At 46.0% G+C, this 27,015-nt stretch overlaps 2 protein-coding genes across 7 annotated transcripts in view; both read right to left on the reverse strand.

Moving 5' to 3' along the window:
* Nucleotides 1–4,516: 4,516 nt before the first annotated feature.
* On the reverse strand, nt 4,517–11,531 carry KCNJ8 (potassium inwardly rectifying channel subfamily J member 8). Its single transcript, XM_049821902.1, has 2 exons — nt 11,085–11,531; nt 4,517–7,364 (listed from the first exon to the last, which is right to left on the reverse strand). Exons 1-2 carry the CDS (start codon nt 11,447–11,449, stop codon nt 6,464–6,466), a joined length of 1,266 nt encoding a protein of 421 aa, XP_049677859.1. The 5' UTR covers nt 11,450–11,531; the 3' UTR covers nt 4,517–6,463.
* Nucleotides 11,532–24,197: 12,666 nt separating this feature from the next.
* ABCC9 (ATP binding cassette subfamily C member 9) overlaps nt 24,198–27,015 on the reverse strand; it is a 75,787-nt gene continuing 72,969 nt past the window's right edge. For 4 of the 6 annotated variants that reach the window (XM_049821877.1, XM_049821879.1, XM_049821878.1 and 1 more), the window contains one exon: nt 24,198–25,893. In XM_049821877.1, coding sequence (XP_049677834.1) covers nt 25,756–25,893 — 138 coding nt within the window. In that variant the 3' untranslated portion in view covers nt 24,198–25,755. Of the gene's footprint in view, nt 25,894–26,721; nt 26,902–27,015 lie in introns of all 6 variants that reach the window. The other 2 variants (XM_049821880.1, XM_049821876.1) reach the window with 1 other exon arrangement.

Raw genomic sequence — 27,015 nt, forward strand, 5'->3', positions numbered from 1 at the left:
AACCGCGACAGCCCTTTGCAGTCACTCCAGTGCCATTCCTCAATTTAATGATCTTTGCAGTAGACCTCAGACCATAAACCCAAGAAACATAATTTCATTTTGGCCCACACAGAAGCTGGCTTTCTCATCCTTGCTACGAAGCCAGAATTTAACAACAGTAGGATGCAAAGTAAACTCCTGTAATGATAAGATACCCTAATTTTTACAAATTATCCCCAGAGACATTTGTCAGTACTGTCTGAAGGGTCTGTAATTAGCACTGAAATGCATTTGTCAAAATAAATCAACATTTTTTTTTTTTCCCCATGTTTGTTTGTTTCCTCAGTGGGAGCTTAATTTAAGACTTTTGAATCAGAGGAAGCCTTTCTCTTGACCAAAACTCATTAACCCTCCCTATTCATAAATTTGGAGCGCAGAAGGGACCATTAGATCATCCCGTCTGACCTTCTGAGCAGCACAGGCCATGACATCATAGCTACTCCTGCATTGAGCCCAGAAAAGTATGTTGAGAATAACGCACATCCTCCAGAAAACTACAGCATGTTTGTGGGTAGAAGTAATGTCTTCAGTTGGATCAGCACTTTTTTAGAGTAGAAGAAAAAGAAGAAAAATTGTTAAACCTTTGTTAAAGGAGAAGAGAGAATCCATCACTTTTTTGTTTGCCTCTGAATTTTTAACCACCTAAATGGTAAAATTTTTGGTAGCAGTAACTAAAGTATGGACAATGTTTTCCTTGAACGCATACTTTTTGTCTTTCTTATGTTGTACTATGTCTCGATGGTCCTAGCACTTTCCCTTCAATGTTAACCGATAACTCGTCGGTGGTCTGAAAGGAGAGTCCTCAGCCAGAAACCTCCTGAATACTTAGCATTTTAAAATATTTCTTTTAATCCAAGCCCCTTGGTAATGTGTCCTGACTGTGAGTGCCTCAGTCTCAGTGGCTGTTTCTCTTGGACAGCACTGATTTTGTCTCTGCGGGCTAAATCTCTCTACACCGTCCAATAAGGGAATGTGGGAACATGTTTTATCTTTACTGTCCAGTTATCACATGAGAAATCTTTTTTTTTTTTCAAGTTCAAAGAATTCTTAAGGGGAAGTAGGAAACATAATTCAGAGAGATAGTGCCGAGAAGCATTATTAATATGCTAGGGGTATTAGAAATTCTTGCCTATCAGCTTAGATCAGTCTGGATGGGATGTAAACACACATATGTGGAAAATGTATTATAGCATAAGCATTTGGGGGAGAAAAAGTTAACTCTCACCTGGCTACGCAAGTAACCCAGGCAAGAAACTGGGTTTAGAGAAGTGGGAATTCACTCCGTCATTTCGTATTTCACTGCCATCCATCACACACAGCAAGAGTGTCCCCCGTCAGCTTGACGTGAAGAACGATACCTTCCTGGGAAGGACATTGTCCAAAGCACCCGGGGAGCCACACCGCTTCCCAGACTGCTCCTGGAGACAAGTCACCAACCCAGGGCACTGACACCAGCGTCCTTGCTGCCTCCAGCCCCAACCCCGCATCCACGAGCCCCAGCATCACTCGCCATGGAGTCTGGTGACCACAGCTCCTGCAGTCAGCCACCACCCAGCTCACCGCGAATCCCCAGCGTCACGTTCGGTCACTGCAAGCATCAGGAGACTAGGCTGACGTTGGAGGATGCCGTGCTGGGGCTACAAAGCCCTGTCGCTAATAGTAGCACAGCACAAAATCAGAGTCTAGCAGGACATGATTTATTGCTTGATGGTGCCTTCCAAACCCCCACCAGTGTTTTGAAAATATCAGGCTCCGCAGAGAATATAATTTGTCAAAAGTAATGAAAGCTTTGCTCCTTTCATCGTATAATATCTAATGTTTTTTTCTCCAGTCGAAGTTCCTTTCTGGTCTTGCACTAACTACTTTTTCAGCTTGCAGCAACAAGCATTTGCTAATAATAATCACTGGAGAGCTTGGAAACTGGTTTCACAAAATGTCCTCAATTTTAGTTTGTGAGGGAAGAAAAGATAAGCAGAATTAACCATGTTTTTTCAGTCGGCAAGAATGGTGTGTGTGTGTACTGCTTTCCAGATGGAAAAGCAAAAGCATGATTCCTTGCCTGAACTTTATGCAATATAGATAAAGGCGAGTGCTTTTGTGAGAGACATTCAAGACGGCTCTAAGGTAAGCCGAGTCCTGTGCCTCTGAAATGACCTGGTGGACTACAGTAAGACATGGTGTTAGGGTGAAGGCCTATTGCATACATGAAGTATTAAATAAATCTGAACATACTTCTGGCTCTCTTGCTGTACATTGTCTTGAGTATCCCAGAAAGCTTGGGTTAACCCTTCTGTGGATGGAGCCAAGCAGTTGTATTCACAAGGGCAAACTGCTGCGGCGCAACACGTGCCCATGAAGCAGTGCTCAGGAGGGGGGTCGTTTTACAAGGGCACGGTGATGCCAAGTGTCACGGAGAGGTTTAAAGTGTAGCTTGCAGCAGGCTTCAGGGGGGCTTGGTACGCAGAGCAGGGTGCGGCTGGGTGCACTGGAGGGTGCCCAAGAGGGGTGCTTGGAGCGGGCAGGAGTGTCGTGGCCCTGATGGGAGACCAGTGGCCACCCAAGCAGCTGTGGGAGCCAGACAGGGCGCCCCAGGGCACCCGAAATATACCCAGTTTTTTCTCGTTGAGTCACGATCCCACTTCCATTAGCTTTTAGAGCTCAGGTGCCTATCCTGCTTGTGTCTTCAGCAGCCCTGGTTCAGCCCAGGCTTGAAGGGCAACGCCGCTGCCTTGCCTGCGGCGCGGACCACCCTGGCAGCCCAGCTCAGCCAGGTGACCCCCCTGCAGCAGGCAGCCCCAAACCCCACCTCGAGCCCTGTCTGACTCAGCAGCGCTCTCCTGCATGCCGCGGGCACTGAGGGCTGCTCCCCGGAGCCAGGCTTTTGGGGCTCTGGGCAGCACTCGACGACCGTACGTTGCACGTCCTGGCCAGGCTTGGCTGCAGCTGGGGGTCTCCAGTGGCCGGGTTCACTGCGGGGTTTGACGGCATCGCTCTGGGCAGGGAGGAGAGGGAGAGCCCTTGTGCCGGTGGTCTGCCAGCCCTCCCGCAGAGACCTGGTCTACCTGCCCTGCTCAGGGTGCGCCGGTGCTGGGGTCCTGCCTCTGTCCCTGGCTCGCACCAGACGTTTCAAAAGAGAGCGCAAGAAATCCTGAAGGTGACAGCTGCGGAATAACCTGCCAACATGGAAACTTTCCTCCAAATCCTATTACTCAGAGGTTGGCTTCGGCCCCGGAGCTTTATATCCCCCGTAAGCACTGTCTGTGTTTGTTTGCGCCCTACGTCCCCACCACGGTAACTCTGAATCTTCTGGGTGTCCAAAGAGAGGACAAAGGGTCTCACTGCTATTTTTCTGTTTAAAATAGGGAAGTTCTTTAAGTTAAGGCTAGAAAGAAAAAAGGAAGTGCAGTCCCAGATAAAATGCCTGTCCTGGAAGGACTTTATAATCACTTTTCTACTCTTAGGAAATAGTTTTGCTCCCCAGCAACATCTGCCTGGTAGGCTGGTCAAAGAGCCCAAGTATATTGAAGGCATGGAATAAGCGATGTCGAATAACACAGTTCCAGTTACACTGTGTCACAGGGGCATGGGAATGGTAGGGACACAAATAAGTGTGAGGGGACAGCAGTCAGCCAATGCGTATACATTATTGCTTCTAATTTTCTAAATCATTATCAACAAGAGAGATAGATGGTTAAATGCCAGCATGAACTATCAGCAGTATTTGGTAGAAATCTCAACTGTCGTTCTTAACTTGGCTGCGCACTTTAAACACAGAAAACTTCGAATGTAATATAAAGCCTCTTTCATCTGATAAAGTTGCCAGGGTGAATAAATAATTAAACATATTGAACTGGCCGGGTCTCAAACCTGTCCTTCAGGGAGGAACGCAGCTCCCAGCCCCAAAGCCTCCCCACTGCTCTCCACAGCTGGCTGGGCGGTTTCTGCCGCCGGCCTCTTCCAGGACTGCAAAACTTGCTCAGGAAAGGGGCTTTGCACTAAGGGGTTTTCTGCAAGGAGCAGGAGCACAGCGTATGTGAACATGACATTCATGACACAAGGGTCTGCCTTGTGTTTCTGTTCAGCATCCTTGCGTATGACTGAGGTGTCTTAGCGTTATCTTAAAATACCAATATCCCTGTAATAGCCTCACGGGAAAGCGAGTACAGTAGGTGTGAAGCAGAGAGAGAGATGAAGGCAAAATAAAAATTGGAAGGAAGAATGTGTTTAAGGAGAAAATGAGAAAATGGTTGTGGGTGAAAAAAATCTCAGCTGAAATACTGAAAGAGTATTGAGATGATATAAAATTATTACTCAAAGGACTGCGGAAAAGGCTGGGATACAAGAAGGACTAAGAGTATAGAAGAATGAATGCAGAATACAAAGGAAAACAACAGAAAGAAATAGGGAAAAATCAGAGATGGAAGAAATCATTATTTTCATTTTTTTATTTTGTAGAAAATTTGCTTTTGTACAGCATCTGACTTAACCATATATCAAACAGACAGCCTCAAAGAAATTCACAGCCCTGGAAATGGAGGCCAGAGACAAATTGTATATGCTTTGCTCTGACTCTTCTTGGAAGCTACAGATGTTCATTGTTTGGACGCACAATGGACAGATTAATATCTCCACATGTTCACCATCCATCCTTCCAGAACATTAATGGACAAGCCAAGGAATGAATGCTTTTAGCAGAAACTGCAGTTTCCACTGCTGCTTCGGATGAAGTATTTTGTCAGTGTTCACGTTCGGGAAAGCACCTGCTCCAAATGTAGGGACCCTACACTACAGAGCAATGCCCCTCCGTGCCACCACCCAACGCTGCACGAAGCCTGCAAACCGTCCATGCGAGCGGTGATGAACGGACTTCCAAAGAGAATGAGAATCCAGCATTGCTTTTGACTATTTTACCTGATAGGAATAATAATAAATAAGCAAATATTTAAAATTACAAAAGTATTTAAGTGATTGAGTGGCTCGAAGAGTCAGTACCAGAATAGCACTTCTCTTGAGCCACAGACATGATAAGACAATTTTTGTAAGAAATTTGAACAGGAATTTGTCCATAGTTATACTTCTTATTCACAGAGGAAAAAAAGCGTGCATCAATTTAGCATTACCAAATGTGATACAATTAGTTGTCGTACATTTCTTTATTCTTGTACAAAAACTTGTGATGACATTTTTGGGAAGGCTCTAAATAACAAATTCCCGTTTTAATTTGAAGAGAAAAGCTGCTTACCACCAGTTCTCAATGCCATATCATATAAAACCACAGGTGAGACACTGCTGAAAAATAGCAATTCAGCAGCAGCACCCAAGTCCCCCTGAAAATTATTCAGATAGTTTTGAAAATACTGTCTTTAATATTATTGGCATGGTTCCCTCTCATTCCCACTCATGAATTCCCACTGGCAAAAAGTAGCCTTCTGCTGAAGCAATCTCAATCCTACGAAAAATACTTTACGTGAAGGCAGTACACTTGTTGCCTTCAGTGTATGAATCTATAAGAGAAAACCAAACAGGATTTGGTCTTCCACCAATATGAAGAGGATGATAAAGAGGCATGTGCTTTTTTCAGCTTGACTAATTTCAGTGAAACGGATGCTCAGGTGGCAGCCAGGAGGACTTGAGTTTCTCAGCTTGGGCTGCAGCTACATTACAGATGCAGGCTGTCCTGCAGTGGGGTATCTCACCCTGAGAAGAAGAGCAGTGCTCTGCAAGAGGCCGTGCCGTTTCGCTGTTTTTTTCTGCCAGTGCTGCCCGGAGCAGCACCAGTTTTCCTGTGGGATTGTCGTGTCACTTCAGCTGACCCAAATTTGCTGTCCAAATGCCTTTGCCATAAACCAATGGAAAGAAAAGACTTGGGAAACTGAAGGTAGAACACTGGCTCTTCTCCAGTGAAATCATTGAGGAATTTAGCTACTCCTTTCAAGAGAACAAGGAATTCACCCCAAAAAGATCGCTATCCAAATATCCCCCACAAAATCTATGGGAGCTGTTGTATGCAGCAGTTTTGAAAAAAGCACTCACTTCTGCCTGCAGGCAGGTAACCCACTTACATAGGAAAAAAACACATTTTGTGACAGCCAGCAGAAGAAGATAAGAAAGAGACCCTTGATGGGAAAAATACGATTAAAAAAAATTAGCATGCCATTAAAACAAGTATAAATACACATTATATTACATGAGTGAACTGTGTTTTCTTTAGTGTACGTGCCATTTTTTATTAATTCATACACTAAGTGCTAAAGTGTTTCCTAATGCCATTAGGTGGTGCTTTCAGTAAGTAATAGAATAAATAGTTCTTGCACAGTTCTTTTCTGCATCATGTTCTCATTTTCTTAAGTAAAAGAAAATTTGGACAAAACACCACGGGTGCCTCCTCCTCCTGAAGCCCACCGACCTTGCACAAAGCTGTGTATCACGTTTCTGAGGCACTCTGGCTCCCCTCGGGCGTGATAAACTGCACTTTGGGCACGATGAGGGAGGGATTGGTTCTCCGCATGGAGTTGCTCCTCCGAATGGAGTTGTTTCTCCTCATGGAGTTGCGTTTCCGCAGGGAGTTTTGGTGGGACAGCTCGCTCTTCTGCAGGGTCTGGATGAGAATGGACGGCTTCTCGTCGAGCTCTCGAGCACTGCAACGTGGTGCCGCCACTTTGACGGTGTTGCCAAACTTGGAGTAGTCGACTGCGTACACGCCTTCCTCTTCGGTGACGATGGGCACAAAGCGGTGACCCCACAGGATCTCCTCTGCTATGTAGGAGGTTCTCGCCTGTGTTGTGATGCCAGTTGTTTCTACGACTCCTTCAAGTATCACGATGAGCTCCAGGTCCTGGAGCGCCAGGTCAGCAGCAGAGATATCGTAAAGAGGACTCCGCTTGTCTATGACGTGGCAAATGATTAAGGGAGCCACGAGGAAAATATTGTTGCTTTCAATGGGGTTATCCACGGGGATATCTACTTGGTGAATGGGTATAACTTCTCCTTCAGGGGTCGTAGTCTTCCTCACAACCTGAATTCTCACCGAGGCACTAATGATCATGCTCTTCCTCAGGTCTCCCACTCGAAACATGAAGCAAAGTTTGCCATTTCGAACTGCAATGACTGCCTGCCGGCTGAAAATTAAGGTCTCAGCCCGCCTGTGAGCTTGTGCGGTTTTCATGAATATGCAGCCCAGCATGACAGCGTTGATGATCAGTCCCACAATGTTCTGCAGAATCAAGACCGTGATGGCCAAAGGACATTCCTCTGTCATCATCCTGCCCCCAAAACCAATGGTCACCTGAACTTCAATGGAGAAGAGGAAAGCGGAGGTGAAAGACCTGGAGAAGAAGATACAGCACAAAGTTAACTCTAAGGACATTGAACACAAACTGAGAAGCTATTAACATATACTTTCTAGAAACAAACTTAAGGGCCTATTTGTAAAGTCCTGGTACACTTAAGTCTTCTAATACCACCAGCAAAAGCATTGCATGCTTGGTGACTCTGTATGATTGGTGCAGTATCTGATGGTGATAGGGAAGACCTCAGAGCCTGAGCTCCTTAAAGACCATCTGTAACTCTAGGTGACCCCGAGAAGCTCGCTAGATCCTCTGTTCGGGAACACATGCTGCCCACTGTATCAGTCGCCAGTGCTGTAACACCTGGGCTTTTCACCTTCTCAATCGCGTGAAGCCCTTGGTGGAGAGCGGTGGTTTGGCAACAGCGGGCAATCAGCCGGCACACCGAGATTCTTCCACCAGCCTGTGCAGGGAAAGGAAAGGGGGAAAACTGCAGCACATCACTCATACTACCTGAGTCGTGGCCCCCTTTAGCAGGATTTCCTGGAGGGAAAGGGGGCAGTCCCAGGCTGGTGACACTCCCCCAAACCCTTGCTCGCCTTGCGACTGAGCCTGCACGATCAGGCTGCAGAGAGGCCAGTGGCCTCCACGGTCCCCTCTGCACATCCTGGCAGGAGGCCAACGCTGTGACCCCGGGTTTGGGTTTAGGTCACTGCCGTGGCGAGACTAGCTGGAAAATTTCAACACAGAAGTGCACTGTAGAAGTGCGGGTTAAGTTAAAACGTCCCTAATATGCTATAGTGGTGAACATCAGAGGATGCTGTCCACAAACTTTCCAAAATACGTTATTTATAGTAGTCCACATTGTCATATCCCCTGTATATACCAGGGTCTTTAATTTCCTTTTATAACCAGACACATCCTTCCCCAACGTCTTTTATGTCTAAAAATCAGTACCTTGGGGTTTATCTGGTAGACTTGCAGCACATGGAGTCTCATATGAACTAATATCATAGTCACCCTTTCAACACAGTGCAATCCACCAACATTTGGAGCGTTGCCCTGCTCGACATGGCTTTACCTATGGAAAATATGTCCTGCCCACGAGGATGATTCTAAACCGTTCATTGGGTTTGGTTTGCTTTTCAATTAATCTGCTTTTAAATAAATTTTTCTTTTTTTTTTCCTAGCCATATTTTCAGTGAACCTGGGGTCATGAGGAGACATTCAAATAGCATAGGCAATATCTGGGGTAATTTTCTGTAGAATGAGAAAGTTCATCTTTCAGAAAACCAGCCAGTCTCTGCAGAGATATCTTTTGAAAGAACTCTGTCCTTTTTTTGCCTTTTCTATTTTTTTAATCTTTGGCAGATTCCCTTGTATTGAGGGGTTTATTTTTGCATTTCACTCTGAAGAAATCAGGAACAAAGGAGTTAATAAATAGAATCCACGGAATGTTTTCTTATGCTAATGAGTATTTAGTTACACCCAGACTGAAGCTTCTGGTTTAAACTTAATTCAGCTTAATTCAATTTAAAGCTCTGTGGAGTAAATATACTGATTTCCCTTAACAGTACTCCTTCTTAAAAAAAAAAAATAAGAAAAGAGAATCCACCCTTTTACAGTGGAAGTAACTGAAGCAGCAAGTCTGTATAGCACTTTGACCATGTGAAGAGGGGGCCAGAAACTCCAAATCACACTATTCCCAGGTCCTTCCCCTTAGAGCCGTGTTACAGTTTTCCTCTTTGGATAACGTTTGCTTTCTGTGGCAAAGAGCTGTGAGACTTAGAACTTTCTGCGGTACTTTGAAAAATCGAAGTGCCGTGCAAGTTCTAGGCACTGGTTAAAATTTCCAAAACCAGGTTTCCCAGAAATCTGTAACGGCACCTACCCAAAAAGAAAGCTCTCCTGAAATATCTGTGGGCCTAAATCTCAGCAAAGTAGGTTAAAAAATATTTGCCATTATTTTGGCGTGCATAGCATTGCGATATTAAATGTATTTTACATCCAACAACTCACCATTCTTAAAAACGTCAGCAATCATATCGTTATTTCACGACTTTGTCCAAAGTGGCAGCCAGATTTAACAAGGCCGAGCATTTCACTATGAAGGGAAAAGATTTTCCATGGCTTGGACACGGACGCTCGGGCATCGAGCATCGTGTTCTTTGTCGCGGGCTAAACCAGAAAGTGACACCAATTCGTTTGCTCTGCTTTTTCACGCCCTTGCAGGCTGTCCTCGCAGCAGAGGTTGGCAGCCACCCTGGGACAGCCCCCGGCGTGGGGCTGCTGCAGCCGGGGCCGCGGGGAGGGAGCGAGGGACAGAGCCGCGGCCGTGGGTCCGCCTCGTCCCAGCAGCACGAAGCCCTCGGCGGCTGGCTCAGGCTCGGCGGGGTGGCCCAGGAGCCCCACGGGGAGCCCCGTGGGGTGGGCCAACGAAGCGGAGAGATATCCCGCCCGGCTGACCCCCAGCGGGGCGTAGCTGCTTGCTAATTCGGCTTGGACAAATGCCACGAATCCCAGAAACGCCGGGGGTGACACCCCAGCGGGTGCAAGCTGGGTCACGGCGTCTCGTTTCAGAGGCGACTGCTTGTGGCCAGTTACCGGAAAAGAAATGAGACAGCACGCCACCACCACCCCGCCCCAACTCCCCAACCTGGTGAAGGTCGGCTTGGAAAGATCCCCATTTCCTTTAGCTTGGAAAATCCCCATTTAGCAAAAAGCGTCAAAGCAAAGGGAGAATGAAATCTCCGCTCCCTCGTGAGCCAGACACAAGGTCCCTTCGAACTCGGCGAGGTGCCTCAAAACTACGCGCAGGAGAAAGGAGGAAAGGGAAGCGGATACTCTGATGCCTCAGTGGAGCCTGCAGGCCCCCCCAGTCCCTCACAGCACTGCAATGCGTAAAGGCAGCCGAGCTGGGGCAGGCTGGTGGTACCGAATCAGGAACTTTCTGCTTCAAAACCTAGTGCTATAAAAAGAGATTTTACTGATGACGAAGCGGTCTTACCGCTTACCCCACCTCCGATTAACAAACACGCTTCTATTCCGTGTATGTATGCGTCAGTTTATCAGTGCCTTGAAAACTGTTGTGGCTTTGGGGATGGAGAGTAAAATACTTTAACGGGTGACGTTTAATCTAGTAGCCCCTTAAGCTTTCGCTGTCCGACACACCATGCGCACTGCGGAAAGTGTTCTTCTGTCAAACTGCTGGCCTATGGCTTCATCGAGGTATTTTGAAGCCCCCCCCGTATTTAGCTGTCTGGAAAGGCATCTTGTCTTGCCCTAAGTGGCTTTCCTCTTGCTAGCCCGGCCTGACGCCCGTGGCTGGTACGTTGCCTCTCAGGCACCGCTCGTGGGGTGGCCGCCTTTCCCTGGCGCGGTGAGCGGCTCGCACCGCGCTGGGGATGCTCCCGCTGCCGTAGACGACGTTACAATACATATAACACATACCCACTCTTGCAGCAGGCTCTTATCTCGACAGGCAAGGTATGTTACCCACAGAATGTGGAGACACATGAAAAGCAGCAGGTCTCCCTCTCTTTCAGATCCTGTAAGGAATCAAAGAAATCTACAGTACAGTGTTTTCCAAGCCCAGAAGGCTTGCTGAGTTTACGTAATCTAGAGGAAAACACTGCACTTTTCAACCGTCTCAACCAAACGCAACGGTTCATGTAAAACAAAAGCTGCATTTTAGGCATCGGCAGGACAGCAGGCAGCTCTGATTCCCCCCCTTTCTTCATCCCACCGACCGTACGTTACCTGACACACGTCACGCACGGCGTCCACTTTGTGCTGTTTGTAGTGCTCTCTGTGCTAGGGTCCATGTCGCCGTGGGCAAAAGCCACCAGCCACCACATCATGGCAAAGAGCAGCCAGCTGCACAGGAAGGACATAGTAAAGATGACCAGCGTGTGACGCCACTTCAGGTCCACCAAGGTGGTGAAGATGTCTTGCAGGAATCGCCCCTGCTCGCGGATGTTCTTGTGTGCCAGGTTGCATGCCCCGTTCTTGGCGATGAAGCGGGCTTTGCGTGGCCGGTCTCGGATGCGCGGCTTGCGCAGGTTCTCGGCAGCGATCCGTGCCAACACGTACTCTTCGGGGATGATACTCTTCCGAGCCAACATCTTCCTGCCACCATAGTCCACTCGGCGAGATGCGAAATGGGGGGTGGTCCCTCTAGCGCGTCTCTGCGGGGCTCACCCTACCCTGCAAAAAGAGAGAACCTGGTCAGACCTGTCACCTACGCGCTACAGCGAGAAGCCCCGACTAGGTAGCCCCCACCAACAGCCATTACATGAAACGTCACCGTGTGACCACTTATTCCACAGTGCCCTCCCTCCTTCAGACCGTCCTTTTTTTCTGAGCAATTGGTATCGGCTCGTAACGGAAAGGAAGGATGCTGTTTCGACGCTCCTTGCAGGACGGGAGGCTGCAGCGCAGTCTGGCAAACTTGCTGTAAAGTAGCGTGACGTCTGACGGGCCGGTTCCTCGGGCTGTTTCTCCAGGAGGCAGCGGTGCCCGGCCGGGTGCCGCAACGCGGAGCACTAAGTTATTCGCATCCTTGGGGACCTGAAGACCAGACCGTCCGGTGTGAGCCACGGCTAGCGTGCGGAGGGACCGTGGAGACTCATTCCCTCGGGCTGCCGCCCCGCAGCGCGGCCAGGACCCTGCCGAAAGCCGCTGCCCGGCCCCGCGAAAGCATCCCCAGAAGGAGCGGAGCTGGAGGTGCGGGAGGCGGGCGGCGGCGCTCCCCGGAGCCGGCGCTCGCCTTTCCCCTTCGCGGCTCCCCTTCCTTGCCGCGATCAGGCGGGGGGAAACCCTCCCTTTATTCCCAAACTTTGTCCCCAAACGGGTGACAGCACAAACCTACGGCTCCCCGCCGGCTGGCCCGTCCCACCGGGGGAGGGCAGGTGCTGCCTGACCCCCCGGCGCTTCCCAGGCCCCCCCCCCCCCCCCGCCTCCCGCCCCGCCGCCACTTACCGCAGCGCGGCCGGGCGGAGCGGAGCGGGGCGGAGCGGGGCGACGGAGGGGGGGGGGGGGGGGGGCGGCCGGTTGGGCTCCGCAGCGGCGGGCCGGGGCCGCGGGGAGCGGCGGGCGGGGCGGGGCGGGGCGGGGCGGGGCGGCGGGGCCGGGGTGGCGCGGGAGACGCCCGCAGGCGCTCCCCGTGGGCGCAGCGGTTCCCGCGGCCGGCCGGGCGGTGGGGCACCGTGGGCCGGGGCCGGGAAATTTAGGATCTGTTGGGTCGTGTCTTTTCCCTAGGGAGCTGGCTCTGGCTGGGTAGGCAAAGCCCAGCCCTGGCTGGCTGGCTGGCTTGCTTCCTCCGGTAAGCCGGGAGTTGGGCCGCCTATAACTTCATTTTTTACCTCGAATCTCGCCGAGGCAGCTTGCAGGTGGCAAGCGACACACGTGTGGAAGCGTTTGGAGGACCGAGGGCGGAATCTCGTGGCCTTTAATGACAAGCTTAATTACCTGGTTCTGCAAGAAAAGAAAACAAGACGTTCCTTTTTATGGTTCACAGCTCTCGTTGGGCACAGGGTCGGGCCCGTTGTAATGCTCGGCTGGTGTGACGGGCGTTGGCAGACGGGTACTCGTGTACGGGATGGGTATAGGAGAAATTACGCACGATGGCAAAAACCAAACAGTGAAATCGCAGAAGTTCATTCTTTTTCCCACAGGTCGAGGTTTACAGTTTTGGCTCTTGTGCTTAATGGAAACTTGCATTCTTGGAAATTGCAGCTTTTTTTCCGAAGTCTTAGGGTTTGTTGTAGGAAGAATAAACAGTACATCAACGTTATGAAAGATCTAAATTTAGATTTTAATGAAGCAAAGTGCAGAGATTTCATTGTGTCACATTAACTCCCCCGTGTCCAAGGAACGCGTGTGTGTACAGAAGGGAGGTTTCTAAATTTTCCTGCGTGTCACTCAAGCGAATGACTTATACGGTATAAAATTTATACAGAACAAGATACCTTCCTTCTTTCTGTAAACTAGAGAAAGAAAGAACGAACTGCTTGACAGGCCTGCTGTGATCAGGAAGGTTTTAACTGTGTTCAGGCTTGGAAAAATTGAGAAGGCGCATTTGACAGGCAGTATAATCCTCAGCTTGAAGATATCCACCCTGTTGAACACATGCACGTGCTCAACTTTAAATAGATGAGTGATTCCTGGAAACTTTTCTAGCACTATCCTTTTCTAATACCAGATATCCAGTAGTCAGAAAAGAGCCAGACTCAAAGCCCCAGTCATATTAGGCAATTAGCTAAACATTTGCGTATGAAATTAACTTTAGGCAGATGACCAGCTGCAGTCTGAAAAATCAGGATCTCAAACTATTGCCTTTAGATTCTAACCAGACTCTGAGTACACATACATTACAAAGTCACTTGGGTGGGTGGGTACCTGCAGGATCAGCGTCGTTGGTGCTAGCTATCGCACTTCATGGGCTGCGCTTGGAGAACTCAGGACGTTACCCTGCTACAAATGGGGTGGCAGAGACTGGTCTTGAGGGCCCGACTCGTTTGTTTGATGCGGCCTCCAAAAGTGCATCTCACTTGGGTGTAACTACTGGAAAGAACTGATTTAACACACGTGAAAAAAAATTCCATTCCCTTGTCCTTTTTTCCTCTTCCTTATCCTTTTCCTCATCCTTTCTCCCTTTTAGCGCCTATGAAGTATTTGTTCCATGCTAGGGCTAGAAACAAGACTGATGTTCCCCAGTATGGCTGCTAGCTGCATCTCAAAAAATAAAGAACTGCCTGGGAACTGCATGGAACCCCCCCTCCCCTTTTTCATAAGATCATTGAATTGTATTATTTTGCTTCTGACACAGATTTACTCATGTCAGATGCCCAGTTGCACAAGTTTCCTCTGAAGTTATTGAAATCCACAGCTTTATAAACAGGGACACAGAAACACCAAGAAATGTCACTTTTATTTCCTTGCCACCTTAGAGCATAACCCAGCACTGTGGCTGTACTGAGCCGCAGCCCCTCCTCACTCTGCCACGGCCCCTCAGCTGCCCGTGTGCTCCTCACCCCATCTCTGCTGGCAGTGACTGGGACCGTGCGACACAAAGTTAGCGCGTGGATTAGCAGCTAGTCTGGCAAAATGCAGCAAAATCATCTTTGAGGGCAGGTGGGAGTAAGGAGGGACCTTCCTCAAGCTGCTCAGGTGGAACAGAAACCGCTGCCAGCGAAAAGTGCTCATCAGCTCCCGTCTTTCTATCTCCACCTGTTCAATACTGAAAGAACTTACCCCTCACAGGAGGGGGTGCCTTCCTCCTCTCTTATGCTTGACATTTGCTTTGAGGAAGCCTGCTCGTCCGTGAGCACTGGGATGTGAAGATTAGGAGCACCAGAACTATTCCCTTGTCCTGGTTAAACATTATGAGACATGATTTTGAGCACAGCATCCACTTCCCCAAGTTACAGTGTATGAATATGCTCTGGAAAGTGACAGCTACTAAAAATGTTCCCCTTTGCCCTTTTAAATACTTGCCTGGTTGCCACATGCACATTTAAGCCTGAGATTTAAGTAATAGCTGGGAAAATCTCCCAAAATGTCTCCTAACCCTTTTTGTAAGGAACATAGTGTCTGAGTGCTGTGAACACAGCCTTTTTGGGCAAAAAATGATCAGAATTGATGGCAGGTTTGGGTCCAGTTTTGTTACGGCCCATCATGCATCTCCCTTCTTGCTGTTTCATTTCCCCTCCACCCACAAGAGTTACTGATATTATGGTAAATATCACTTCACAATTATGCCTATCTAAAAAAGGATTAAGTAATGTGCTTAGACATGAATCTGAAATTTCCACATTACAGCTGTGTCCAGCCCCTTTCAGAAAATCCTGCTTCGTAACAAGTTTTGTTTGAAATTCTAATCTTAGCTTAGAGATAGGATGACTTTGCAGGCGTCCAGAGATGTCATGCACTCAGCACGAGGCTTCCACAAAGACACAAAGCTGATAAGCCGTATTCGGAGAGCATGGATGAACTCTTCCCCAGCTGAACTGGCAGTAGATCCATCAAACATGAAAGAGCAGAAACTGCAAACTAAGGGCATCTGTTACCCTGAACCAGCTTTTTTTTTTTTTTTTTTATGTTTCATGCAAGAGCAGCAGAACAAAAATAGCCTTTATCGTCAAAATACATGTAACTAGTGCCCCTCATCCAATATTACTAAGTTACATACTGAAGTTTGTAAATGTTCTGTGGGTTTGCTGGCAGAGAGGTTGTTTCCCATTAAAACTATCTGGTTTGGAAATGATGCCTCAGCCTTGTTTGATGAAATCTGGTACTCTGACTTCCCTCTGTGTGTCAGGCTACGGGGTGCAGGCTATCGACCGCCTGCAAAGCTAGCAATATGTTGGTAGTTCTGTAAATCTCTGTTATGGCACTTCCAGTGCTGACAAATGGGCTCTGGTGCATTTGTCACCAGGAGTTTAGTATTTTCTATCCCCCCGCATGTAGTCACCAGGTAGCAGATGGGGTGATACGTTGTGGTTTAGCTTCTGCAGTTCAGTGAGCTGATGGGCTCTGCTGGCCACATCAAAGGTATCCCTTACCTTTGTATCTGCTCCCTGCGTAGCACAGGGAAGGAGACCCACACCGTCTTGGGTAAACTGTCTTAACTGGCTGTATCCCCTAGAGCATGGCCTTAGCTCTTCAGGCAGGTCTGAGCTTGCTGTAGTTCGAACAGCGTTAGGCTGACTTCGGACTAGCTCTGCTCGCAGCTGGCTCCGTGGACTGGGCGGGCAGCGGTGCTCCAGCCAAACCCGTGCAGAGCTGGGTCCCTGCTGCTGCTTGCGATGCAACACCTGCTCCTCGACTGGCTCCTGTGGGCAATCCGAGGAAGCGCTGCTGTCCTCTGTGGGCTCCCCTGGTAGTGCAGAGGGTCAGCACACGGGCCACCAGCGTGCATCCGTGAGAGAGGGCACGGTGCTAGAGAAATGCGTGCAGCCCCGTAGCGTGCGAGAGCAGGCAGGGAACCATTTTGGGCTGGGGCTGCAGCCCCTGGCCTCCTGCACGGTCAGCAGTGTGGGGGGAGCAGGGGGGAGAAGAAAAGACAGATCATCACACCCAAATTACATGGTTCTTACAGTCATCTGATTTATGAAATCCAATGTCTTTTAGCCTCTGTTTGCCTTACTCCACCTCTGCTCCAGGGACATGCGTGAGCCAAGAAAGGGGTAGTTGAAAGAAATGCCTTGTGCTCCAGGGTATACCTTATATTCGCTCTCTGCCATAAGCCCTAGCCTCATTTCCCTCTAGAGATGACCACATCACATTAAATCCTCGCGCAAAATCCAGCAAGATTTCTTGCAGCCCCACACTACTTATCAATCTCCCTACCTTTGTCTTTAGTTTTAGCTGTGTGTTTCTTTCTTCCCAGATGCCTCGCTTATGGTGCAGGCTGAAAACCAAAGGCTGCACTTTGCTGAGCCTCAGTGCTACAGAGACTCAGCCTGTCACGGTGCCTCCGTATCGGGAACGCTGGCACCGCTTTTACCCAGTCCACCTTCTAGGTCATGGTATCCCTGACCAGCAAAGCTAGGTAATCCTTTTGTTTTTCAGTTCACGGCAGATATTACCTCCCACATACTTCAGCTGAAGCCTTAGCTCAAAGTACAGAAATACTGGACTGTCACATCTGGGACCTAGCCGAGTCAGTCGCTCCTACAATGTGAGATGGCAATAGTCAAAGCGGTACAGCCTTTTTCTGATGCCTGATGCTCTGAAGTACGCCTGTCATGTTACGTGCCCCTTCCTGGAGCAGGAGTTTCTTCTAAGGCTCTGAGAAGAGACAAGTTTGGGATTGTTTCTTTGCCTCTCCATGCCATAATTTATGGAAAGGCTGTAAATCAGTTTCTATGTAGGTTGAACATGGTTATAATAAACCTCTAGCTGTGTTGCTAATTCACTGGAGTGTTCTTTCCCTTAGGTGCTTCTCCCCTCTGGCTCGCTGGCTTTTTCCCTGATGAATTCTTTCCTGTGGAAGAACTGGCTGCTGATTCATCTCTCTGTGATGATTCTCATTTCTGAGTTTGTGGGCCAGGCCAACCACAGAATAGGCTGAGTAGAGAAGAGATGTGAACTCTTTGCCTCCTGTAACTGGTGGTGATGTGGATAGTCCTCCTCCCACTCTTTGCCAAACTCTTACGATCAGTCATCCGATGGAGGCATCAAATGGTTTAAGGTCACTGACGGGTGAAACCACAGTGTAAGGAGGACTCCCTACAAGCTCCTAACCTGCAGCACAGTGCCAAGGTGGCTTCCTGCAGCTAGGGTGAAATTGCTGGTGGGAAGCTTTAGTGCTGTACTTCATATCACCAGGGCACTGGGGAAAAGGTAAATGAGGGTTTGGACTCCTTAGCACCTTCCTCTTGCATTCCTCCATTTTTTCCCCACAGGTCTACCCATAGCAGACTACCCTTAGAACAGCAGAGCTCTCTGAACATCTGAGCTGTTCCCAAACTCAAGAGAGTCTCAAAGCAAGGTCTACTAACCTACTCCTCAGCAACCAGGCACGGCTCTGAACTTTCCCTGGTGTCATTGCCCTCTTCCCTCTGCTCAGTCTCGTCTCGGATTTCCGTACAACATTTGGATTTTAAGTCTCGTTGGGCAGGGATTTCCTCACTAAGTGGTATCTCAAAGTGTCTAATACCTGAATGTTTTAAAACACCTTCCACTGCAATGTTGTTTCTCCAATTCTTCTATGGCAGGGTTTTGGCTTGTGTCGGTGGCACCCTCCCACCCAGTAACCAGGCACAGCTTGGATGTGGGATGCCCCAAGCATGGTCCAGAGACTGGTCTAAATGCACAGGATGGACAAGGCAACCTTGTTTTGGGACAGCTGTGGTTTTAGACACATGGATGCTCTCACAAGTCGGCTGTGCCACTTTTCCCATTTTATGTAGCGGTGTAGGCAGAGCCTAAGAGTTGGCTCTGGGAACAGGTAAAGCTGCCTCTGGTGGCAAAGTGCTGGAGGAGCGAAACCCCAGAAACTAAGAGAGGGTACGTACTCCTACTGCTGGGACAAACGATAGCTGCCATTTCTCTCCTCCTTCTCTTCTGGTGTTATGTGGAGCAACAAAGCCAGGTAATGAGGGTATCAAGGGCCTTTCATTCCATCCTTGTCCGAGCTGCTTATTCCTCTTGTGCAGCAGGAGCCAGTAAGCTTTTGGCTGGCTTCAGCCTCAGAGTAGTGTAACAGAACTTTGTCTCCTCTTCTGAGAAGCCTGGAGCTGGCTCAGAGGGCTGTACCACCAGCTGAAGGAGATTTGTCTTCTGATTTGTGAATGGAATTATTTTCTATCTCCATCTTCGTGCTTCCAGGTCCCCTTGCCTACCAGTAATTGATATCTCTGCTGGCTGCAGAGTGAGGGTTAAATTAAGATTATGCCATTGATGGAAGATAGATGTCCTCTCTCATCTTAAGATCGTAGCACAGAATAACTGACAACTCCAAGCCCTCTGATCTTGGGTGGTGTGGTGAGACCTGGAGAAGCAGGTGGGTCCAACCCCAAATGTTTCAGCCACGAATATCTGCAGTACTCAGAGCCTCTTAGAACCTCACGTTCCTGCCTCTGATGGAGAGGTCTAATGGTCACAGCTAGTATTGCTGAAAAAGTGAGGGCTTAATCTAGCTAGTATGATAAAAACACATATAACCATTAAATATGAATCTCTAACTTTCTGCTTTTCAAAGAATATGCTGCTTTGGGGCATCTGTAACTGTGATACTGAAGGGTGGTGGTTCTGGACCATGTCATTTACACTAAGCTGCATTAGTTCCTTAGTTACATGGTTAAATATTTTACTGGACATTTAAGTGATATTTATGGATGTAAGCTGGTACAGCCAGAAAACCCTGAAGTAAATTAAAGGGAGAGTTAAGAAATGTCATTGGAATAGCTATGAAACACTCTTATGGACAGTGCTAGCTGGCACTGTTCGGTACTTCTTTATACCTTTTATCCAAAGGATGTGTAACCATGCAATATACATACATGAGGATGAACGCACTGGGCAGTGAAATGTGCAGCGTGGTAACAAGTGAGCTCAATGCTGCATTATTATATAGTAGTTCAGGGGATGAAAATCTCTATGTTCGATGAAAATGAAAGAAGGCATCTTGCACGTGATGAATGTCAATTATACCAAATAGAAACTAATTATTTTTGAATATATATATTTTTTAAATGACTGCTTGTCTATAGTCTCTTCAGAATGTGGCTTATTGTGTTAGAGAAATAAACAGCTCCTGCCAGGAATGTCTGTTATGTTTGCATGGGTAGCGTCTAGCAGCAGATGCTATCAATAGTGAATAATTAATAACTATGTAGTAAATAGATTAAGACTTTTCTAAAAATCTCTCTTCTCTTGAAGGATTACATTTGGAAGCTTCTCTGAACTCCACAGCTTCGTACAAGCCAATACTCTAAACTGTCCTGCCAAAAGAGCATCAGCACATTGCTGATTTGTAAGAGTCAGAGAACTTCTGCCTCACAACAATTTTTTGATAATTTGAAAACCTGATAATCTTTCCCCACAATTCCACACAGAGGTCAGTGCTGGTGGAGAAAAACCAGAGCAGTAAAAAAACAATGTGGAAATGATTGGGATGTTTGCATGGCAATGAAGAATTTGATTTACAGTTTTGTTTTCAGATTTTTTTTTAGTATTCTCTTAGTTTTGCCTTTGAATGGATCTATTTCCAAAGAAACTAAAGAGCTCTTCACATGCCATCATTTAATTCCTATCAGAGAATTTACGTAACATATTTTTAGTTTTAAATTATTCTTTCAAAAGATACTACGTGAGGATATAAAATAGTAAATGTGCTGAATTAATTTTTGCTTTTAAACACATTTTATGGGAGAATCATTGCATCAGAGAGATTTTAACAAGTAGCGCTGTGTTTTCACTAGATATTTTAGAACTGATTTTTATTGGCAGTGTCACACTGGGGACGCTGGGCCACGGTGCGTGCAAGGGAAACATACTCCAACTTTTGCCACTAGATAATGGAAACATGATAATGAAAACATGGCCCTTGTCCACAGCTTTTTTATAAAGGTAGCTGTTTGCCTCAAATACATTATAGCTCCATTTGTGATAGATGCCTACATAGCTTGTGTAAAATGTATGTGTAATGTTTCCTTCAGCTTCTCGTGACACATTAGCAGAACAGTATGTGAATGTATTGGCACCTTTTCACAACAAAGCAATAGAGCCCATTGCTTTAGGAGCAAAAAGAACACAATTAATTAAATCAAACAGTTTATTGAATAAGAATTTTTAAGAGACCTACCTGACCACTCTTAAAATTGATGTCATCTGTATTTTAAGAAAACAAAATTCAATACAATTACTTTTTGCTGCTAGAGGTTTTACGTATAATGAGATGCCAAATCCTTTGGGCCATATTCATGTTGGTACTAACTGAATTCATTAGAGGTGTACTAATTTATAGCAGAGGTGTTCTGTTAGTTTACACTAACCTAAAAGGGGCTCATCCAAGTGCTTGAGAAGCTTTTGATAATATATGCCTTCAGCTGAACGATACGGTTGGGAAAGGCAGGCACGCTCTTGCAAAGAAAGATATTTTTCAGGTCTGCAATGAAACTGGAGCTTACAAACACTTGAGATACCTCTTTTGCATATCAGTTTGCCTCAGAAAGCAATGATCTCTCCCTGCAGACTTTGCCTTGCTTATTATGCCCCTGGCTTGTCAGAGCTATCCCAAACTTCCGTAGGGAAGTTTCCTGCCTTGCAGGAAATGCCGGTAGACGATCCTCTTTGCATTATACATGGCTAAAAATCCCACTGATTGTCTTTCTCTACCTCTCAGAGGCTCCCCGAGGCTATAAATTTAGTGATCGAAAAGGCAGACATCTAGTTCAAGGCCATTGCCTGGACTCCTGCTGCAGAGGTGGGTGAGACAGGCACCTCCAGCGGGCAAATCATCCCATTGACTGATGTGACGTGGACCTTTGCCTGGCATTGACAAAAGCATACTTCTGTTTTTAGAAACCTTTCTTCTGAACAGAAAGGAAATGAACCTTGAGTTGCTTGTACCATATGCTTCTTTAGAATAAAAGGTAGCATGTGTGGTTTTGTTTTCAAGCAGACACACATACAGACAACACACGGTCCATCAAATAGAAAACCTATCCGGGTGGTTTTAAGAGGTCTTCATAACAAAGCAAAAGGAATATGAACAGTTAGTTATAAGGGACTCTTTGAAATAACATACAGTATTAACCTAAACCAAGTCTGAAGTTACAAAAAATCAGCAATAAACTCAGCTCAGAATTATGAATCCTCACAGCCCCTGACGATTTATTTCCTTAAAAAAAAAAAAAAAGGCAGCACAACTTTCCTATTTGGTAACTGTATTGTTTGAAATGTGATGTCCAAATAATTGTCATGCTTCCAAAATCCCTGAAGCGTAAATAACAATTAGCAGAACAAAAGTGGTTCAGGCAAAGCTATTCTTACGGAGATTCTCATCATCTTTCAAACTGTGATTGCCTGGAAATCATCAAAATTATTCACCTTAGATGAATCTCAGCATCCGCTGTGCTGATGTAGATCCCTAGCACAGTGAATAGATGGAGAGATCTTTTTTAAGCACTGGATCTTGAGGAGGGAAAAGCTTCTCCTTCCTACCTGTCAACAGCGTTGCTTTATAGCAGAGGCTTGTGGACCTGCTTCAAGAACTGCTTAAAACCGCTACAGTGTGTTTCCCAGCACAATTAAGTTTCGGCTCAGTAATAAACACAAAGATTGTATGGGAGATTTCTAGTTTAGAAGAAGCAATAACGAGCAGCTAGCTGTTAGGAGGCTGATGAAGGGCAACACAGAGGAAGGGAGCAGTCTCATCTGTGCCAGCCATTAGACCCGGCCCAAGGAATGGGAAAGATAAGCCGCTGGTTGCAAGTCAAAGGTTAAGAAACACTGTTGTGGCTCCGCAAGCAGTTGCACAAGCAGTTTCAGTACTTGATGGGGAGGGACTCTTTATCAGGGAGTGTAGTGACAGGGTAAGGGGTAATGGTTTTAAACTGGAAGAGGGTAGATCTAGATTAGATATTAGGAAGAAATTCTTTGCTGTGTACCAGAAGAGGTTGCCCAGAGAAGTTGTGGATGGGGCATCCAACTCCCTGGCAGTGTCCACGGCCAGGTTGGCTGGGGCTTTGAGCAACCTGCTCTAGCGGAAGGTGTCCCTGCCCGTGGCGGGGGGGGGTGGAACTACATGATCTTTAATGTCCCTTCCAACCCAAACCATTCTGTGAGTCTACGATTCTATGATTGGCAACAAGGGATCTTACTCCTTCTATTTTGTTTCCTCAGCCACAGAAGCACTTAACAGAAAAAAGAAATGCAGATGGGATGAGAAAGATAATTTAGGATCTCTCACAGAGATGATTTTCCTCTGTCAAAAGAAATGTACACATGGCTGGTGTTTGCATTCAAAGCTCCTTTGTAGAAGAACTTAATAGTTCTAGAGCATAATATCACAATAATGAAAGCTTGCTTAGTTTAATGCTTGGGGAAAAAAGAAACCCCAACCAACCCCAAAACATGATGACGCTAGAGCAAGTGTCCCCCTGAAGAGGAGGGGTGTTATGATAGAAAGCCAGAGAAAGCCGGGGGAAAGGAGAGTGAGTGCAGAGGTGCGTCAGAGAAGAAATGGAGCAGAGGGTATGGAGCTAAATCCGGAAGGAGTGGGAGGCCACAGGCAAAATAAGGCGCATTCAGGGATACAAGCAGGAGCCTCAAAGAGGGTATGATATAAGGAGATGGCGGCAATAAAAAAGCAAGGAGGCTGGGGCAAGAGAATAAGGGCTGACCGGCAGAAGCAGCAGTGTGACAAGAGTCAAAGCAGCAAAATCTCCAGGCTGATGTTCCCTTTACCACGTACGCGCCACAGCCTAAGGAAACGGCTCCTAAAGGGGAGGCATTAAAAACCTTTACGCGAAATTAAAAGACATTTGTTTCAAAGACTTCATCCCTCCTGCACCCTTCTTAGTAACAAAACAGCTGTGCGACCCTTGGGAACGCTCTCCTCCATTACAGGAAAACACAAAAAAGCAAAGTTAAGCCTAAGGCCTTGGTGAGTAAATAGTGTCATATACACAGTGGCTATAATGCGAGGAGATCTGGTGTGTCTATAGCAGTCGGTTTATGTTTGCTGTCTCTCTTGGGATTTGTGTATGTTGAATAGGATTAATTGCTTCAGGAAGTGAATTGTGCTTTTAAGCTTCCTAGGCGGCTGTGGGATATGCTGCAATGATCATCAAATGCTTTGGCCATGGTTAACGTAATACTAGGGCCAATATTCCTGCACACGTCCATCAAAATGAAGGAAGCGTGCTAATAGGTTTTTCTCATCCCATAATATATTTTCTTTTCTACATGTTTAAACAGCAGTGTTAAGCTCTATAGCTCTGGAAGGATGGATGAGCAAAGAAGGTGCTTCTTACACCTCTAATGGCTCTGGAGCAAATGTCAGAGGAAAGAGGTACTAATTATTGGGCCCTCTTAAGTGCTACAAGATACCTGACACAATCCCAGGCCCGTGGAGGCATTTAGTGTAGTGGGAACTTGGATCTCACTGAACTAGTTGGCACCACTTAAAATAAATCAGGATTGCATCGTCATCAAAGATACACAGATAAACAAAGTTATTTGTACTTCATCTTCATACTGACTGAGTCTGACAGCAATGAATCCAATTAGCTTTTCACAGAAGACAATGAAATTAAATCAAGAATGATTTTGGCCTTTTGGATCTGAAATCTGTGTAACGACATGCACTTCCGCTGTAAACATCTGCTTTATTTTTTTTATTTTCTTTGTATGACAAAGGTCAACACAGGGAATTAATCCAGAAAAGAGCAAAAACTTTTCACAGCAGTAGGCAGGGAAATCAGAGAAGTAGTTCCCCTCATAAAATGTTTAAGACTGAGGTTTTTTTGTTTAGTTGTGTCACACAGCTTTTATTTCCAACAGTTAAGATGCACCCCCCCCCCCCCCGAAAAGATAAACCACTGTATCATTTTTATACTACCAGACTAAATATAATCCCAATTTTAAGTCCTACAACTTCTCAAAAATTCATAGCATTTTTTTTACAAGTACTGTGCCTTATGTTCTTTTAATTACACTAGAAATAGGCTTAAGTGCACCTAGTTTTCTTCCTAAATGATAACAATAGATGAATAAAAATCACATTGAATACTACTAGTGAAGCTGATGTCTCAAGCTGTGCCTTTGGAAGTATGTGAGTGAAACTCCTTCTGCAGGTTTACTGTCCAATGTGCAGTTGCCATAGTTCAGAATCTAGCCATATGTGTTAGTCAAGTGCAGGCAACCTTTTCAAAGCAGTGTGGTGTAAGTATGTATCTAAATTCACCTAAATTCTTGAAGACATAGTAATAATTTGAAAATCATACCTTCTTGGACTAGATCCGATTTAGAGAGATGCCAGAAATGTGTGAAAGAAAAGAAAGCTTGTCCCAGGATAAAAAATAATGTGACGGACTAAAGACACACAAAACAATTACATGGCTAATTACGTGCCATTTTAAGTAGAATATTTTAGTGGGCACCTTTAAAAAATTGGCTAATATAAAGTTTATAAATTCAGATGAATTTTAATGCAAAGTTTTAAGATACTGTACAAAATTCCTGAATAAGCCTATCAAAGCGTGCATAATTATAGGATGATTTTCATCTTTGATTGAAGAAAATCTGGAGAACAAATATGGATTTAGGAACTGACTGTAGGGATGAGCCACCATTGCACTGAAAAACAGTGCTGTGACAACTATAGTGTGCTAACTAAAGTGAAGGACAGGAAGAATTTCCTTATTTCTGATGAAATTCCTTTCCCTCATTCACTGCTCCTCCACTAAAACTTGAAGAGCAAAGTTTATGCCTTTGGAATGCAGCAGATTGCCCCAAGTGTTATGGGTTTAGATTTGTTTTTTCTTTTTAATTTTTCCCCTCCGGGGACAGAATGCTTCTGGGGATCTCTCATTTCCTTGACAAACTGCACGATTTGATTGCTGGTTCCAGCATAACATATGCAGTTTATAAGAACAGTGCATTCTTTTGCTCTCTATAAAAGAAAATAAAGTCACTAAAAAGTCTAGGGAAAATGCCAAATTCCCAGGAAATAAAAACTTCTGCCTCTGTGTGTGCATGTGTGTGTGTGTGTGTGAAATTTAATAGCTTTTGAATGAAGTGATATTTTTATTGCTTTGAGGCATACATGTATTGCAATAGGTTTTATTATTTTGGAAGACGGAAGTGTGAAGAAAGAAGCTCTAAAAAAAAAGGTAAAAGTGATATTACATTGAATAGAAAATATTTGCATTTCATTTGTTTAAAAATAAGCTATTAAAATGCATCATGTGATTCTTCACATGTCAGCCCGGACAAATGAAGCAAAGATGCCGTCTTCTTGAGAAAGTAGGTTCTCAGGCGTATCATATTCTAAAATGTTCCCTCGCTTCATGACGATGACCAGGTCTGCAGTCAGGATGGTGTGAACCCGATGCTGCCATAAAGAAAAGCATACAGACGTTTTTGTTATCATAGTTCTCACTGCAGTTCATTAATGGGCCTAATACAAGGCATACCAAGTCAGTGAAAGGCTATCCTTGTTTACAGTGGTATTTGGAGTATGTCTTTGTACTATATCTTTAATCTGAGGAGATCTCTAATTACTTTACAGCCTCTGCCACAAAGCCTGAAAATACTTAAGCACGCACTTCACTTTCATTCCGCTAATTGCCATTATGGACAGCCCAGCTGTTGGCATAAATCCTACGGCATCGCTGAAATACATCTTCCCCTTTAGGAAATATGGGCGAGAAACATCCTGGCTATGCCTGCACTGTCTGGCTTAGCATCCTGCTCCGCTCCTTGGTCTCTGCACCCCGACTGCCTACTCTGAGTCTGTCTTGGGGCATTCCTGGGCTGTCTCCTTCTGTAAATGAATTAGCTCCCTCTGAGATTAAATTTGAGTGTGCAACAGGTGATAGTTTAGCCCCACAGGGAACAGGAATGAAACCAGGCTGAGTTTGGTTTCAGTGCCGTATGAAGACAGCCAGTCAGGTAAGGACATAATGAACTTGAAAAGTGTCGTATTTCACTATATGGGCTGAAGGTCAGGGATTACTTTATGGGGTAGATTTCTTTGACATGATAGATTCAATGTTAGCTGCATGTCTAAGCTTCAGTTAGATATGATTAGTATAAATAGTCACAAAATTAAACAAACCTAGGAACAACACAATAAACACATTCTTGCACTGTTGTCTCAGAAGCTGTGCAGTAGAAAGGAAGCAGAGTGAAAGGAAACTGAAGAGGTAAAAATAACTACCAAAGAGCCAGAAGTCTCGTGAACAGTGTGGACTGAGAGAGTCTACTTGTGAGTCTTCACCAAAGTGGTGAACAGGCCGTCCTCTTTGAGGAGTAAGTTTGAGGCAGTGTCACATTCAACTAGAAAGCCCTCAGAAAGGACTAGGACAATATTGGCGTCCAAGATGTGAGATACGCGATGCTGGAAAAGAGAAGAGAAAACCAGGTGGGCGAAAGAAGGAACAGCCATGAAGGAAGAGAGGAAGGAAATGAAGCCAACTCTGTGAAGAAAGCTAAATATTAATGTGTGCTATTT

The sequence above is a fragment of the Accipiter gentilis genome, chromosome 18, assembly GCF_929443795.1.
Source record: "Accipiter gentilis chromosome 18, bAccGen1.1, whole genome shotgun sequence".
NCBI lineage: Eukaryota > Metazoa > Chordata > Aves > Accipitriformes > Accipitridae > Astur > Astur gentilis.

Bases quoted from the DNA above. Each gene is read 5' to 3' on its own strand.
- KCNJ8 (XM_049821902.1), bottom strand. From the start codon at position 11,449: ATGTTGGCTCGGAAGAGTATCATCCCCGAAGAGTACGTGTTGGCACGG. The intron at 7,365-11,084 runs GTAACGTACGGT...CTTCTTCTCCAG, and splicing joins CCGTGCGTGACGTGTGTCAG to GTCTTTCACCTCCGCTTTCC.